At 42.3% G+C, this 17,961-nt stretch overlaps 1 protein-coding gene across 2 annotated transcripts in view; it reads left to right on the top strand.

Moving 5' to 3' along the window:
- Positions 1–17,391, top strand: part of chrna8 (cholinergic receptor, nicotinic, alpha 8) — a 226,142-nt gene extending 208,751 nt beyond the window's left edge. For both annotated transcript variants that reach the window (XM_060916665.1, XM_060916666.1), the window contains exons 7-10: positions 5,655–5,849; positions 10,783–10,869; positions 11,360–11,469; positions 16,897–17,391. In XM_060916665.1, coding sequence (XP_060772648.1) covers positions 5,655–5,849; positions 10,783–10,869; positions 11,360–11,469; positions 16,897–17,391 — 887 coding nt within the window. The remainder of the gene's footprint in view (positions 1–5,654; positions 5,850–10,782; positions 10,870–11,359; positions 11,470–16,896) is intronic.
- Positions 17,392–17,961: the final 570 nt, after the last annotated feature.

Raw genomic sequence — 17,961 nt, 5'->3', positions numbered from 1 at the left:
CTTCCAGTTCATGGCAGGGCTGTGCCATGGTGGTTCCCAGGTTGTTCCTGACCATCCAAACCAATTTCCTTTCAGCTGAGGGTGACAGTTTGGGTTTTCTTGAAGCAAAGTGGCTTGGCAAAGTGACGGGACCTCACAATAACTTGCATACAATTGTTTGAACTGATCTTGGAATTTGCAGTTGTTTAGAAATGGCTTCAAGAGACATTCCGGAGTTGTGTATATCTGCGATCCTCTTTCTCAGATCTGCACTGAGCTCCTTGGACTTTCCCATTTTACTGTGTGTTGGTCAGTCCAATGAGTGCTGTAAAAAAACCTTTTTATGAAGGCACAGAGAAGCTACCAGCTGTAGTCAATCATGATCACTAACAGGAAGTTAAGAGACCTCGGCCTTGGCAAGATGAGAGACATTTTGGAAGTTTCAGCACCTCTGAATTAATAATCTTTGTGAGCGTATGTATAATTTTGACCCTGTGTTAATTTCAGAAAACCCAAAGAAAATTAAAACTTGTGCAACAAATTCTAGCGTTGTTTTTAAATTAAAGCTGTTTGCTGTACAATCATTCTGCCACAGAAAAAGAACAGTTCAAAGAAATGACTGAAAGCCCAAATATTGCCATGACATTCATATCCAAGATGGCATTCAGGTCACTGTATGTAAACTTCTGACCACAACTGTATATAACAATAAACATAACTATAAATAGGCATATCAGGTGAAAATTTAAATTCAATACCAATTGCTTAAAACTGCTCATTGAATTCAGAATTGAATCCAGAGCAGCATACTTTTTACAGAATTAAAATCTGTTTATCCGTTATTGAGGTTTACAAATCTGGCTTGGGAGAGGTGGCTTGCCCTCTCCAGGTTGGTGGAGAAGTCCTGCCTCAAGTGGAGGAGTTTAAGTATCTCGGGATCTTGTTCACGAGTGAGGGAAGGATGGAGCGTGAGATCGACAGGCGGATCGGTGCAGCCTCCGCAGTGATGCGGTCGCTTTACCGGTCCGTCGTGGTGAAGAAGGAGCTGAGCCAAAAGGCGAAGCTCTCAATTTACCGGTCGATCTACGTTCCGACTCTCACCTATGGTCATGAGCTTTGGGTAATGACAGAAAGAACAAGATCGCGGATACAAGCGGCTGAAATGAGTTTCCTTCACAGGGTGGCTGGGCGCTCCCTTAGAGATAGGGTGAGAAGCACAGTCACTCGGGAGGAGCTCGGAGTAGAGCCGCTGCTCCTCCACATCGAGAGGAACCAGCTGAGGTGGCTCGGGCATCTTTTTCGGATGCCTCCTGGACGCCTCCCTGGGGAGGTGTTCCAGGCATGTCCCCCCGGGAGGAGGCCCCGGGGAAGACCCAGGACACGCTGGAGGGACTATGTCTCTCGGCTGGCCTGGGAACGCCTCGGTGTTCTTCCCGAGGAGCTGGCCGAGGTGTCTGGGGAAAGGGAAGTTTGGGCTTCCATGCTTAGACTGCTGCCTCCGCGACCCGGTCCTGGATAAGCGGAAGAAGACGAGACGAGACGAGGTTTACAAATCAAAGATTGAAAAAATGGCTTAATTTTTACAAAACTGCCATAATATTCTGTATGAGAATCACGTGCTCCAAAACGGGCCTCATTAACCAATGAGAGCAAATGTTTTTTTCTTCATAACTTTTTTATATTTTTCAAGATATTTGCATGGAAATTGACAGGCACATAAATGGTTGTATACTGAATACAAAGTTTAAAAAAATTTGTAAAAAAAAAAATGCAAATTAATATTTAATTTGCATTAATTATGCTAATTGGGTAAAAACATTAAATCAGTACACTCAATAATAAAGTAATAAAAGAATATTTCTAATACCCTCTTTGTGCTCTGTCGGCCTTTGTATTTCTCAAAAGTAGGGCCGACTAGTGTTTTTATGAAAGAATATAAATAATATTCACAGCTTTCAAGGCGAACCTCAAAAAACCGTGAGCTGCATCCAGTAAACAATTCCAATTAATTAGTGTGCTTGCAAAAGCACACTATTGTTCTTCACTACTCCTCCTAGGGCTTTCGAGATAGACACACCGTTCCAACGCTGAAACGTAGGGCCCGATCCGGAATGGTGTGCTTGTTAAAATGGTTGCACTACCCCTTGTCGTTCATTCAGTATTCCCATTTTTCAGCAAAATTCCGTGCCACTGAAATGAATGGGTAGAACTTTGGAGTGATGAATCGAATTGTCCTACTCGGACACGCTCCATCGCAGATGCACCAAACCTCATGTGATACTTCAGGCCAACTCCCCCGACACATACATGCAATCGGTTCTGACCCGCACTCATATTTTTCCTTTTTTTTTGCTCATCCCTTTTTCCTCTATAGGCTTGCATTGATTTTTGGCCCCATTGAAAATGAATGGTGTTTCAGGAGAAAAACTTTCACTCTCCATCAGTTTTTTTTTAACCAAGTGACCAAACTTCAAGAAACTTCACTTGATGCCTCAGGCCAAGTCCCTGCACAGATCCATCCCCTCATCTGAGACCTGCACTCGTCTTTTCCTTGGTTTTCACGCATCTCTTTTTACTTCCATAGGCTTCCATTGATTTTTGGCCCCATTCAAATGAATGGAGTTTTGCTCAGTAACACTTCACCACACATCCACCAAACTTCATATACTGTAGCACCTCAGGCCAAATCACCATCACACACTTGATATCGGTTCTGACCCGCACTCGTCTTTGTCTTGCCTTTCATCCGTCCATTTTTTCTCCATTTTGCCGCTAATCAATGGAAGCTTGACTGAGTCATTCCTCCCTTCCCCCATAGGTGATGATGCATTTGGCAAGGATCTGCTCGTTTGAGACTTTGACAGCAAATCAACTTCAACTCAATGGCCACTTTATTAGGAATACTTACACACGATAGCAATTAGCATATAAGCATTCACGTGTTACATGCCTGTTGTTAGCTTGCGAGTTGTTAGCATGTTCACCATTAGCATGTTATCATGAAAGCTGTTAACATGTTAGGATTAGCATGGTAGCATGCAGAGTTTGCATGTTTGCTGTTAGCGAGTTTGCCTGAGCATGTTAGCTTTTAGCATGTCACCCTCAGCATGTTAGCATGCTAAAAATTAACATACTAGCCATTAGCATGATAGCTGTCAGCATATTAGCCTTAAAGTGTTAGAATTCTAACAAATAGCATGTTAATCATAAGCATGTTAGAATGCTAGCTGTGAGCATGTTAGCATTAACATGTTAACATGCTAGCTTTTAGCATGTTAGTATGCTAACTGTTAGCATGCTAGTTGTTAGCATCTTGGCATTAGCATGTTGGCATGCTAGCTTTTAGCATGCTAGCATGATAGCTGTTCTGCTGCAGCTCAGCAAGCACACTTTGCATTTTCTCTGCGGAAATGCAGTCTAGTTGAACTGAAATTGACACTTGTGTTTCTGACTTCTTCTGTTTTTTTTTTTTAAATATCATTCTAACCACTAAGATCTCAATGTTTTTCATCAAAACAACTACAGTTATATTCTAAAATAGTTATTTATTTACATGAATCAGTTTGATTTGTAAAAATAAGTAGGTAAAGCTCTGAAAACTGGGCGGCACGGTGGTGTAGTGGTTAGCGCTGTCGCCTCACAGCAAGAAGGTCCTGGGTTCGAGCCCCGGGGCCGGCGAGGGCCTTTCTGTGTGGAGTTTGCATGTTCTCCCCGTGTCCGCGTGGGTTTCCTCCGGGTGCTCCGGTTTCCCCCACAGTCCAAAGACATGCAGGTTAGGTTAACTGGTGACTCTAAATTGACCGTAGGTGTGAATGTGAGTGTGAATGGTTGTCTGTGTCTATGTGTCAGCCCTGTGATGACCTGGCGACTTGTCCAGGGTGTACCCCGCCTTTCGCCCGTAGTCAGCTGGGATAGGCTCCAGCTTGCCTGCGACCCTGTAGAAGGATAAAGCGGCTAGAGATAATGAGATGAGCTCTGAAAACTCACTTCAGAGTCTCCCGTGAATTATGACATCAAAACTAGCTGAGGGAAAATTTTGCTGAATCTTTCATCAGAAACAGTGAGAGTGAGAGAGCATCCCTATAAAAGTAATCTGATTGATATTTATGAGGAATCCAGTCGGAAAGCGATCAGGAGAGAGAGAGAAAGCCTGACCGCTTTCCCGTCACTCAAAAAGCACCGGCAGTTTCCCGACATCCCGCGAGCGGAGAGTGAACTCTGTTGTACCAACTTCAACCTGCCGTTACTCCCAAAGTACTGAACAGATCTTAACGAGATCAATTTCTCTGGAAAGCAGAGATTATAAGATTTTTAATGATAGTATCCATGATAGAAAATATTCAAGAGTTAAGCAATGACAGATTTGGAAACTCAGATGAGCGTCTGCATGCACAATTTTCACAGCACGGCCAGCATCTAATACGCCTGTGATTAATAGTGTGATGTTTTGTTGCACAAAAAACAATTCGTGATGAAGTGGAGTGAAACAGCCTGGTGTGAAAGCGAAGTGGATTATTCTCAGATACAAAACAGCTTGTATTTCATGTGCTTGTTCATGTGGGCTCTTACTGTAACGGTATTTTAGTAGCGAACCACAGCAATGAAAGATAAAATGGCTGCACATGAATATGGTGAATTCGCTGAATGACACACTATGTTCCATGTATAGTAAAAAGTTTTAAATACGTTGTGTTTATAATAAATCGCCTTTGCACTGATTTATAGATCATGTTCTGTTACAGTGTATGTCAGGCAGGTGATCACAGGCTGCAAAAATGCCAAGGAGTTTTTCTTTTCTTTGTATTTTAAGTTAGAACTCGAGGTGATTGTTAAATTTTGCTTTTAATTTTTAGCACTGCGTAAACAAGAGCATGGCAGTGTTTAATAAGATGGTGATCATTCAGGAATACGAAGCAGTGAGTAATGAAATGTGACATGTAGGACAATAAAGGCCAACAAAAGGGGTCCCAGTTGTGATGACTGCCGCGCTCTCTTTATAGTTAAAGAGCGGCTCAGTGAGACGGAGACCGGTGATGATAACTACAGTGTTCTGCCCCGCTCACACAAACCAAATCTCTCAAACTAAATGATGGATTTGCTGCAGTCAGCAGATGCGTCTCTCAAATTTCCACAAACTCATTCCACATCTGTGGCGACGTTTGATTGTTTATAAAACATCCCACCTGACGTTAGATTATACCGTTAAACTCAAAGCAGCAGTACACACCATATGCGCTGAATTTATTAGCTCTTATTCCCTTTCGGGTTTTTGCTGATTCTGACAAAATACTGATTTCCAACAAACTCCCAGTTCAGTAGCCTAAATTCTTGAAGAAGGTTCATTTATGAAGTGTGCGAGACCAAAGTCGAACAGTAAAAAAGGATTTTTTTTTTTCCATCAACGTTCCAGACTGTGGAGTTAAAATAATTATTGGAAAAGAACAGTAAAGAGTTATGAGGACAGTCAGGTTATTTAATACAGCTGAAATGAGTATTGTGATTTTAAACCTGTGATCAGTTAAACCTCTGGATTATGATTGTGTGTGTGAGAGAGAGATGTGGCTATAAATCTTCTAGCCCCCTCTTTCAATTGTGGCTAAATATAATGGAGTGTTATACAACTGCTATAAAAGATAATATTGTATGTGTGTGTGTGTGTGTGTGTGTGTGTGTAGAGGTCCCAGGGAAGAGGAATGAGCTGTATTATGAGTGTTGTAAGGAGCCGTACCCGGATGTGACCTACACAGTGATCATCAGGAGGCGGACGCTGTACTATGGACTCAACCTGCTCATTCCCTGCGTCCTCATCTCAGGCCTCGCGCTGCTCGTCTTCCTACTACCTGCTGACTCTGGAGAGAAGATCTCGTTAGGTAGCACACACACACAGTGGATATTAAAAAAAAAAGTGTACACACCCCATTAAAATGATCGTTTTTTTCTGATGTAAAAATGAGACCACGATAAATAATTTCAAAACTTTTCCCACCTTTAATGTGACCTATAACCTGTACAATTCAATTGAAAAACAAATCTGTTCGGGGGGAAAACATAAAAATAAAAAAAAACGTACAATAAGCTGGTTGCATAAGTGTACACCAGTGGCGGCTGCTGGTTTTTAAAACAGGGGAAGCCCATTTTACGCATTCATCGTAAAACCTGTAGGCTGGAAGCATAGAAAAGCATAGAAAGGTGTGCCCCATTAGCATAGTGAACTAGACAACCCTACCTAGTGGCAGAAAGTATTTTTGCTTGTACATTTCATGTTATAGTCTGGCTTGCCAGGCTAGTGCCTCATATCCTTAATCAAAAATATCAAACATCCAAAAATCACTGGCTATTCAACGAAGAGCCTTGAACATCATATCCTGATATGCAACACAGAGTCTTTAACACAACACCCAGCTGTGCAACACATCCTTGAACATCTTCTGCAGCACAGTCTGGAAATCCATAACCAGGTAGGCTATGCAACACACAGAACCTTGAATATTATACCCAGGTATAACCTATAACACACAGCCCACCATTCTCTTAACATTACTGAACAATATACACACTTCACATTCATGCACATGAACACTATTTATACACAAATTCTGCCCTCCGCTCCTTTTCCAGAAAATGGCCTGTGACCCTGTCATACCAGCTGGTTGTGCTTTCCAGAGACTTCACCAATTTCTGTTAGCAGCTAGCACTGCAGATCCCAATAAGGCTCAAGCTAGCCTACAACCAGATTGAACTACAAATGAAATAAACGAGTGAATTCGCGAATGATCAAACTGATAGAATGGATGAAAGTTAACAGAGCACAACGAGTAATATTTACATTTATTTACAGAGTAATGTACAGAGACATCAATGAGAAGAAACGTTTATATGAAAAGAAATTCGGACAGCACTTTGGCACACGACTACACTTTCTCGACATCCGCTAGGGACTGACTGATCATGCTTCCGTGTTCCTCGCCGAAGTACCGCCCTCCTCATGTCTTTCAAACACCACCTCCAATAATCCTTTATCAGCCCGGCTTCTTGTCCCTCCCACTGTCTCGTTTGGTCCCAGAGAAGCCCGGCTTCCCTGGAAGTGACGATTTTGTTGATTTTAACCAATAACAACTAGCCGAAATTGGCTGTTCAGAGCCGTCTCGTAGACTGCAACGGATACCCGGCTGCTAGTCAGTGTTGCCAGATACTGCTGATGTTTTCCATCCCAAAATATGTTCAAAACCCGCCAAAATGCACTTAAAACCGCCCAATCTGGCAACACTGCTGCCAGTCCATAGAGCCCATTGAAATAAGAAAGGTTACAGCCTGGCAGCTAAAGGTGATTCTCGTAGCGAACTGCAAGTTCGTCAGACATCACTCAAATAAGTTACAGGATAGTTATGAACATAAATACAATCTTGGGCATATATTATGTTATGCAAGTTATTGTTTTAATGAGAATTCAACGTCGTAGACGCCGCAGTTTGGGGAGAGAATTTTAGGGGAAGCTCGGCTTCCCTTGTTGTCTCTGAGAAATCGCCCCTGGTGTACACACCCTTAAACTAATACTTTGTTGAAGCCCCTTTTGATTTAATTACAGCATTCAGTCTTTTTGGGTTCACACCTGCCATCAATTAAAATGACTCTGATTAACCCCAAATAAAGTTCAGACATTTACTCCGTTGCATCCTCCAGCAAAAGCCAGGGTTCACAGAGAGCTTACAAAGCATCAAAGGGATCTCATTGTTGAAAGGGATCAGTCAGGAGAAGGGGACAAAAACATTTCCACGGCATTAGATAAAACATGGAGCACAGTGAAGACAGTCATCAAGAAGTGGAGAAGATATGGGACAGCAGTGACATTACCGAGAACTGGACGTCCCTCCAAAATTGATGAAAAGACAAGACAAAAACTGGTCAGGGAGGCTGCCAAGAGGCCGACAGCAACACTGAAGGAGCTGCAGGAATTTCTGGCAAGTACTGGTTGTGTACATGTGACAGCAATCTCCCGTATTCTCCATATGTCTGGGATATGAGGTAGGGTCAAAGAAAAACATCCAGGCCCGCCCGGCTAAATTTTACAAAAAAAAAAAAATCAACAACTCTCCCAAAAGCATGTGGGAAAATGTGTTATGGTCTGATGAAACCAAGGTTGAACTTTTTGGCCACAATTCCAAAAGGTATGTCTGGTGCAAAAACAACACTGCGCATCACCAAAAGAACCCCATACCCACGGTGAAGCATGGTGGTGGCAGCATCATGTTTTGGGGTGGTTTTTCTTCAGCTGGAACAGGGGCTTTAGTCAAGGTGGAGGGAATTATGAACAGTTCTAAATACCAGTCAATTTTGGTCCAAATCCTTCAGGTGTCTGCTAGAAAGCTGAAGATGAAGAGGAATTTCATCTTTCAGCATGACAATGACCCCAAAAAAGCTTTGGAACAGCCCAGCCAGAGCCCAGACCTCAATCCAATTGAAAATCTGTGGGGTGACCTGAAGAGGGCTGTGCACAAGAGACGCCCTCGCAATCTGACAGATTTGGAGCGCTTTTGCAAGGAAGAGTGGGCAAATATTGCCAAGTCTAGATGTGGCAGGCTGATAGACTCCGACCCAAAAAGACTGAACGCTGTAATTAAATCAAAAAGTGCTTCAACAAACTATTAGTTTAAGGGTGTGCACACTTACGCAACCAGCTTATTGTACTGTATGTTTTTTATTTTTGTTTTTCCCCCCTAACAGATTTGTTTGTTTTTCAATTGAATTGTACAGGTTATAGGTGACAGAGGTGGGAAAAGTTTTTAAATTATTTATCATGGTCTCATTTTTTTTTTAACATCAGAAAAACCTATCATTTTAACGGGGTGTGTACACTTTTTATATCCACACACACACACACACACACACACCAGCTGACCTGAACCTCAACAGCAGTGAACACATCGATCCACTGTGTACAAATCGATATCGGAGGTGAAGCACCATGTGAAAGCAGATTGATTTACAACTGTGCTCAGCTTCCTTTCTCTTTCTTGTTTTTGTTGCCTCCATCTTTTTATTCTCAGCATGCAACAACGCTGAAGAAAATCCTCGCATTATGCTCATGAAAAATCCTTTTCTGGGATGTTTTGGAACTTCTAAAGGTCGTATATACGTAATATAATACAGTACAATGTGATGTGCATTACGGAGGCAGTGTAAGTGTAATCGAGCAGAAGGGAGCGTCGTTATGATGATGATCATTCATACAACTATCCCATGTCTCTCACTGTTTCACACCCGTTAAGCCTAGGTCACAACTAGGCTTGGCACGGTTGTGGGGAAAAAAAACGAACCGTACGATACGCCTGTTGCGGTGCAATACGCGTATAAACCGCGGTACCCTATTTAAGACGTTCGCCAAAAAAAAAAAGCCGAATGCCCATATGAAACCACGTGGTTCTCTTTCGCGCGAACAGGGGTGATAGCGTTCCGGCGCCGCGCCGGATTTCCGGCGTACCGCGGCACCGGAAAAAAAAAAATCTAGTTCGCCCATTATCCTGTGTCATTCTGAGATGCGCAGATAGACAATAAAGGGAATTCGGAATTCCCTTTACTGTCTATCTGCGCATCTCAGAATGACACAGGATAATGGGCGAACTAGATTTTTTTTTTTTTTTTCCCGGCGAGGGGAGGGGAGGTTTGTTTTAAACAGTGCAGTGATTGGTTTTATTGCAATATTTTATATTGGCTGTGTGTGTATTTTGTTATAAATCGTTCTAAGAATACAGTGGCACTTTAAGATTAGATAAGAAATCCAGCCATACGTTTCAAAACACTGCACTTTAATTTCAAGTGAAAAAATACATCCTCACTCTCAGGGATTAGAAGAGTTTTTGATTCGGTCTTTGTATATAGGTGGTTGGTTGGTCGCCACATAAAAGTTTAAGTTTTAACACACACATCTGTTCAAAAGTAAGCTTTAAGAACTCATTTTTATTTCTTCCAATTATGAAAACTCTGTATGTGACAAAAGACACCTGGTTCCTCTAGATGCCACAACATGGCAGCAAACACTCCTGACACTTTGTATAAATACTGTAGTAAATAAAAAAGCTGTTGAAATCATCCATGTCTTCCCTCTTGCTGTTTCAAAATACTACCTGGCTTTTCATCAGAGATTGTTCATAAAATGTGCTTATGTCAACTCAAACTCAGTTTGTGCATGATTATTTCATTGTAACTATAATTTTAACCTCTCTTAAATGCTGTATCCTAAACTATGTTTACTTAAGGTAAATAGTAGGCTATATGCCCAAATACAGAGTACTTAAGATTAAAAAAAAAAAAAAACGCAATACGTACCGAACCGCAGACCTCAAACCGCAATATGTACCGAACCGCGACTTTTGTGAACCGTGCCACCCCTAGTCACAACCGGACGTATGATTTTTTGGCCGTGCGATTTTTGGCGTTTCCCAAATCGCTGCTTTTTTTTTTTGTTTGTGGAGAAAGACGCACGTTGGCCGTAAGTTTGTCTTGCAACCTGAAAAAAACATAAGCGCCTGTAGAGTTTGTTTGACATGACAAAGAACCTCTGCGGCCGGTCTGAGGCTCGAAAATCAGCACGTCACACGTGCGCCCTCCGTGCGTTTCTTGCGTTTTTTTGCACGTAGACCGGCCATAGGAGCACGTACAGCCGGTTGTGACCGAGGCTTTAGTGCAAATCTGAGGTGTGTGAAGATGATCAGTGACTGATGGAACAATGCCAAGGGTTTTTGATCATCTATAGGCAGGAAAAAAAACACTCAGAAGTGATTTCCTCTTCTTGTTTTTCCTCACCAGGTATCACCGTGCTGTTGTCCCTCACCGTCTTCATGCTGCTGGTGGCGGAGATCATGCCTGCCACCTCTGACTCCGTCCCCCTCATAGGCACGCCTTATTACCTTTAATTCATTATTTATTGAACCTCACATTGCATGTAGTTTCACGAAACAAATCTTTAATGAAGGAGAGCTGAACCAGGACAGAAGAGACGTAGTGAAATGTCCTAGATACAACATCCAGGATTATATTTATATTTTACTTTTCACAAGAAATTCACTTCACTTAAACTGAATTAGAATAAATTACAGAAAATGATCAATTTAATTTAATCACTTTAAATCAATTAGTCACAGCCACTAATGACAAATTTCAATGAATTTACATCACTGAGAAAGCAACTTTTTTTTTTAAATGTGTGATTAGATAATGTTTACATTTTCAGTATGTTGTCATTACATTTGTTATTATCTAGTTATTACATATGTAATATATAATTTATACAGTGATTTTTTTTTCTCAAGGTTAAGTTACAGAAACAAGAAATTAGATAAACTTTTTTTTTAATTATTAATAACTATGTTCTAACTGTGTGCAGCTCAGTACTTTGCGAGTACGATGATGATCGTGGGCTTGTCTGTCGTCGTCACCGTCCTCGTCCTGCAGTTTCACCATCACGATCCACACGGAGGCAAAATGCCAAAATGGGTAAGCACAAGACGATGCCCTGGTTTAAAGGTCATAGGCAAGGGTCGGAGGTGAAACGTAGAATATCAACTTTATTGTCCAGAAGAACGACCCAAAAAGCAAATTCAATCTTCATCTTTTTTTTTTTTTTCCATTTCTGTTTCCGGTTGAGAGTATGTCGTGCGCATTCTGGCTGCCACTTCTCACCGGAGCTTTTTTATTTTATTTTCTCTCCTTTTTTTTGCTTTCTTTTTTTCTGTGTTTATATGTTGTTTGTTTATTTGAGTGTGTTGTCTGGCGGTTGTGGTGTAGCTCCGGACCCAGTTTTGGGCGTCAGTTCCCTCCAGGCCTTGGTTCGCCGTGGGTGATGTCTGCGCTCCCAGCTGTGGACTGCAGTGAGCTCGTTGCTCATTTTAACTTCGTGGTTGTCCAGCCCTCTGCGCTTTAACGCTTGGCGTGATGTTCCGAGCGATGTTGCTCGGTGGCGTCGCGGCAGCTGTGCAGGCGGTTTGGGACACACCAGCGCTCTGCATGGCGGTGCTGCTGTGCTCGCTTTGTGGATCCATGGCGTGGTGTTCGAGCGATGTTGCTGGCGGCGTCACGGTGGCTGTGCTGGCGGTCCAGGACTTGTTTTCGTGCGCCTTTTGGTGGGACTCTGACTGCTGCACCACTGGAATGACATCCTGACCTATTTGGACTTTTTTTTGGGGGGGGGGGTTTAGAAAGGTGCTATAAAAATTGAACATATTATTATTATTATTATTATTAGTGTCTGATTTGCACCCCAAAATTGAATAAAACAGTTAAAATATACTGTTTTGCCCAATTTACAAAGGTTTGTTTCCATCTCACTTATGCGCACTTTCACCGCCAGGGGGCTGTCATTGTGACGTCATTTAAGCCAAACAGACCGGGAGCAGCTCTGTGTTGACCTGCGAGCCGAGCACGCGTGTACGGACTCTGGTCGTGAGAGGTTGTGTAAAATGTCTGAAAGCGATAGCGATTTTGAAGTAGGAACTCTCCAAATTGAATATCAAGAGGTGAAACCATATATGTATGAACCTATGGCCGTTGCGAAGCAATCGGTGAATGTGGCTCACTGGTTTGACCGTGCAGCCTCAGAATCAGACAGCAACTCGGCCAACTCTGATCGTGATGACCCCGGACCTCAACAAGACTCGCGCCCAAACGATTTATCCCAGTAGTTATGATAAATTCCTACTTTTGTCGTAATACTAAATAAGAGCCGTTGTGAAGAATAATTAAACCGCCCTCCCTAGTGGATATAGGGAACGATTACTGGACAGTGTGCCGGTAGGCCACATTAGCCTGCCATCCGCTGCATTATACTATTTATAGCCGACTCTAAGTGAGGAAATATCCCTTTGTCTCATTTCCACAATGATTGTACAGGATCCCTCAGGATTCTTGACTTGTTAATTGCAAGCAAAAGTAAAAATGTTTACCTCCAATCTTCTCCTTTTTGCTTGAGCGTTGCTGCTCCATTTCTTCTTTGACTGACTGATTTTGTTTCACATGCACAATCCACTCTCTCCGCCTCGTCTCCTCTTCTGGAAAAAACAACCCTCTGGCTTCACGCACACAGTCCACTGTCTCTGCCTCGTCTCCTCTTTCGGAAAAAGCCAATCCACTCTCTCCACCTCTTCTTCTCTTTCGGAAAAAGCCAATCCACTCTCTCTGCCTCTTCTCCTCTTTCGGAAAAAGCCAATCCACTCTCTCTGCCTCTTTTCCCCTCTCGGAAAATGGTAAAAACTTCTTCCTGAACCGGTCCCGTTATTACAGGTCACTGCACAACAATAAGGCCTGGGGTTTTCTTTGGAAATTCCCGAACGCTCGTCTGCACTCAAGCCGAACGGCAATGAAAATAAACAGAAGTGGACTCAACTCAAGCGGTTTGTTTGGCTTAAATGACGTCACGCGCCGAGCGGTCACGAAAATAGCCGAACAGAAATTCGCCGCGATCCGCGCTAACTTATTTTAATTATTACTTATTAACAATACTTCTTGGGACCAGAAGAAAATTACAGAGGATTTTTTAACATATAATATTTCAAATGTGCATAAAATTAAAACTGTTGCCTATGACCTTTAAACCCCAAACCTCCCACTGCTAATCAGATAACGTCTGCTTATCATGATGCAAAAAAACAAAACAAAACAGATTTTTTCAGCACAAACTCACTTACAGCTCTGACTTTATACATTATTTTTAAAACACTTACTGAAATGAAAGCTGTAAATATTTCTTGAATCATCTTTGAAAATGAAATTAAAAGTTTCAAGCAAGTACAGTGCTGTGAAAAAGTATCCCCCCCCCCCCCCCGCTGCTGATTTCTTCCATGTTTGCTTATTTGTCACATTTAAATGTTTTAGTTCATCCAACTAAGTGTACTATAAGATAAAGACAATGTTAGTAAACACAAAATGCAGCTTTTAAATCATCACTCAATTTATTAAAGGGCTAATGAAAACCTGTATCACGGATGTGAAAAAGTAATTGCCCCCTTCAACCTAATAACTGGTTGGGCCACCTTTGGCGGCAACAACTGAAATTAAACGTTTGCGATAACCTTGCAGTGAGTCTTTTACATCGCCATGGAGGACTTTTTGGCCACTCTTCTTTGCAGAATTCTTTCAGTTCAGCCACACTGGAGGGTTTTCGAGCATGAACTACCCGGTTAAGGTCTTGCCACAGCATCTCAATTGGGTTCAAGTCAGGACTGTGACTAGGCCGCTCCAAAACCTTAATTTTATTTCGTTTGAGCCATTCAGAGTTGGACTTGCTTGTGTGCTTCGGATCATTGTCGGGCTGCGTAACCCAGCTGCACTTGAGCTTGAGGTCACGAACTGATGGGCGGATATTCTCCTTCAGGATTTTCTGGTAGAGAGCAGAATTCATGGTTCCATCAATTATGGCAAGTCATCCAGGTCCTGAAGCAGAAAAGCAGCCCCAGACCATCACACTACTACCACCGTGTTTGACTGCTGGTATGATGTTCTTATTTTGGAATGCTTGTGTTTGCCTTACGCCAGATGTACTGCGACCCATGTCTTCCAGAAAGTTCTATTTTTGACTCATCAGTCCACAGAATATTATCCCAAAAGTCTTGGCGGTCATCAAGATGCTTTTTGTGTTTTTGGTCAGCAGTGGTTTGCGCCTTAGAACTCTCCCATGGACGCCATTTTTGCCCAGTAGTGTCTTCCTTACTGTAGAATCATGAACACTGACCTTAACTGAGGCAAGTGAGGCCTGCAGTTCTTGAGATGTTCATCAGGGTTCTTTTGTAGAAGCGCTCTTGGTTGAAATGTGGAAGGCCGGCCACTCCTGGGAAGGTTCGCCACTGCTCCAAGTTTTTTTCTATTTGTAGATAACGGCTCTCACTGTGGTTCGCTGCAGTCCCAGAACCTTGGCAATAGCTTTGTAACCCTTTCCAGACTATTTTGTTGCGCATCTGTTCTTGTAACTCTTTACTTCGCGGCATCTTTTTAAGCTCCATTAACCTACTTCACATTGCCAGCCTGGTTCTATTTATGTGAACAGGTCTGGCAGTAATCACGCCTGGGTGTGGCTCGTGAAATTGAACCCAGTTATCAATTAAATTTGGTTAATTGATTGAGGGGGTAATTACTTTTTCACAAAGGGCCAGGTAGGGTTGGGTAACTTTTTTCCCCATCAGTAAATGAACTCATCATTTGGAAACTGCATTTTGTGTTTAATTGGGCTTTCTTTGTCTAATATTAAAATTAGTTTGATGGCATGAAACATTTACCGTAAGTGTGACAAATATACAGAAATAGAACAAATCAGGAAGGGGGAGGGGGCAAATACTTTTTCACAGTCCTGTACCATAATATTTGAAAACCTGTATTAATGGACTGTACCAGTATTGTACTGTGATTTATTTTCCTACATTAGTATGATTTAATATATGCAGCGTTAGCTCCATTTTCTCTTGAAGCTCATTCAGGTGTTTAAAATCCTCAGAATGATTTCTAAGTGATTTGTTAATTGGTCTGTGACTCGTGTGATTGCTACAAGCGCAATATACAAGACTTATTATATTTCAGGACACGTAATGAAGAAAAATTAGTCTAACAGTAGATGTTCTCTCATGTCGTATTAAAGGTAAAGTCCAGCCTGTCTGAATATTTAAATAGTACAGGGCTTCCTGAGGGCGATACATATGGTGTGTGTGTGTATTCAACAAAATAAATGACAAGACAATACGCTAGAATGACCCTCATGCTTTAGATTTATAATTTTATAACCAGCTCCAAAATATCAGCGGACATTCCGTAATTATTCTTCACCTCAGCGCTAACAGAATTACAGTTTGACCTTTTGTGTTCATCACACTTAAGGTGCTATGTGTAAAAAGAGAACTTTTTTTATTCACTTACTTCATGTACATACATGTCAACCTTTGGTCAATCAAACCTGTATAACCAACCTCCAAAATCCGTATTTCCCTTATAAAATCCTTATAAGATGCAAATTAAAATAATTTACAATGATATATCCCAGTTACTTTTTATTCAATATTAATAACACTAAACCTTCAGAATGAATACAAAGCTCCAATGTTCGACAAAAACACAAAGTGTCACTCTAATGTTCTGAATTGTACTCCATGACAGCTTTTTTAGCGCTCTGCACCAATACCTCACGAGGCTGCATGTCACAGCAAGTGTCTGTGTTGATCTTGCCGGAGTGCCCATTCAGAATCTTTTCAGTCGCTAGTGAAAGTCGCTCAGGTGGAAATACGCTTTTCAAACAAAATGTTACTTCCCGGTTGGCGGGATTCTCGCAATGCGGTGTGCGCATGATCAGAAGTGGAACGAAGTCTCGCTACCACAAGATAACGCGCGATTTCATAAGACTCTTTACTGGCTGTCTGTGCTTTGTGTGCTGTACAGTACGTTTGTAAATGTTATGCGCTCTTTTATCATCGTGGGAATTGATTATAGCTCTAAATAAATATTGAAGTTTTTTTAAAGAATCCGTATAACTTTATTTGTATGCCCGTATACTACGTTTATTGAATCAAATCCGTATAAAATACGGACATTCCGTATAGGTTGACATGTATGTATGTATGTATACTGTATATCGCAGGTCTTGGGGTCAGACTACACGCATGTGGTTAAACTCGGGTGTTTTTGTGCTGCTGGGAAGTGAACTGGAGGTCTGCGAGACGTTAGGGAGCAACTGCAAACATGCTTGAGGTGGACAGAATACCAGAAGTGATAACAGTTACGTCAAAGGAAGTCACAGGCATACTGTATGTCGTGGCTTGTTGGTTAAAATCTGTCAGAAATTAAGCATTTGATTGATAAAACAGAAATTATCGTGATATGAAACACTACGTGGAGAGGGCTTTTAAATAGCATTCTGATGCCACGTTCTTCCTCTGTTGCCGTGCTCAGGTGCGGGTGATCCTGCTCCAGTGGTGCGCCTGGTTCCTGCGTATGAAGAAACCAGGTGATGAACGCAAGTCCCCCTACAGCTACTCCAGCACCAGCAGCCTGCAGATGGGCAGCGTGCCCAGCCAGATGGGCACCAACGGCCACACGAACCTCTACTTCGGCTTCCACTCGCCAGACAGCACCTGCTGCCCCAATAGCAGCGACTCAGGCGTGTCGTGTGGAGTTTCCTGCAGCGGTGGGCATCGCGAGCCAGCCCTGGCGCTATCAGGCGAGCAGCGAGAGCTGCAGAGGCTCCTGGTTGAGGTGTCGTACTTGGCACAGCGTTTCCGGGCCCAGGACGAGGCTGAGGCGGTGCGAGGCGAGTGGAAGTTTGCAGCAGCCGTAGTAGATCGCCTCTGTCTCGTCGCCTTCTCACTCTTCTCCATCGTGTGCACCTTCGCCATCCTCATGTCAGCGCCCAACTTCATCGAGGCCGTCTCCAAGGACTTTACATAATCACCCCACTTTAATCTTTTACACTGAAATAAGAAAACTAGCCACTGCCCGTGTGTGAGAATAAGAGGTCACTGTAAGTCACAGAGATTCCTTCTGAGTGAGTGTGAGTAATATGTTGACCGATTGTTGTTCCATTATTTCTAGTCAAAGGTTTTAGGAGAAAAATGAACCATTACGGTTTATAGAAGTGCAATACGAGCCACTGAGATCCACCCCAAGTTGTTGAGAAAATGCTGAATGTTTTGTATATTTTCAGCTGAAATATTAACACGAGCGTATAACATAAAATGTAATGTTGTATAATGAATCAAATCAAGCAGTTACACTTATTGAACAGGAAGCAGATCTCTACCACAGCCTATGAGTGAGTGTGAATCAGTATGAGTCATTTGAATTGGCCTGACTGCGAATCAGTGTATCAATTTAAATAGGTGTGAGTGTGAATCAGAGTGAGACAATGTGAATGTGTGTGTGTGTGTGAGAGAGAGAGTCAGGGTGAGTCAGTTGGAACTGATCGTAGTATGCAATCAGCACAAGTTGATTTAAATCAGATTGAATTAGAGTCTGAAT

The sequence above is a fragment of the Neoarius graeffei genome, chromosome 3, assembly GCF_027579695.1.
Source record: "Neoarius graeffei isolate fNeoGra1 chromosome 3, fNeoGra1.pri, whole genome shotgun sequence".
Lineage (NCBI taxonomy): Eukaryota > Metazoa > Chordata > Actinopteri > Siluriformes > Ariidae > Neoarius > Neoarius graeffei.
The sequence above is the reverse complement of the archived record's forward strand: the minus strand, read 5'-3'. Positions and strand labels throughout refer to the sequence as shown.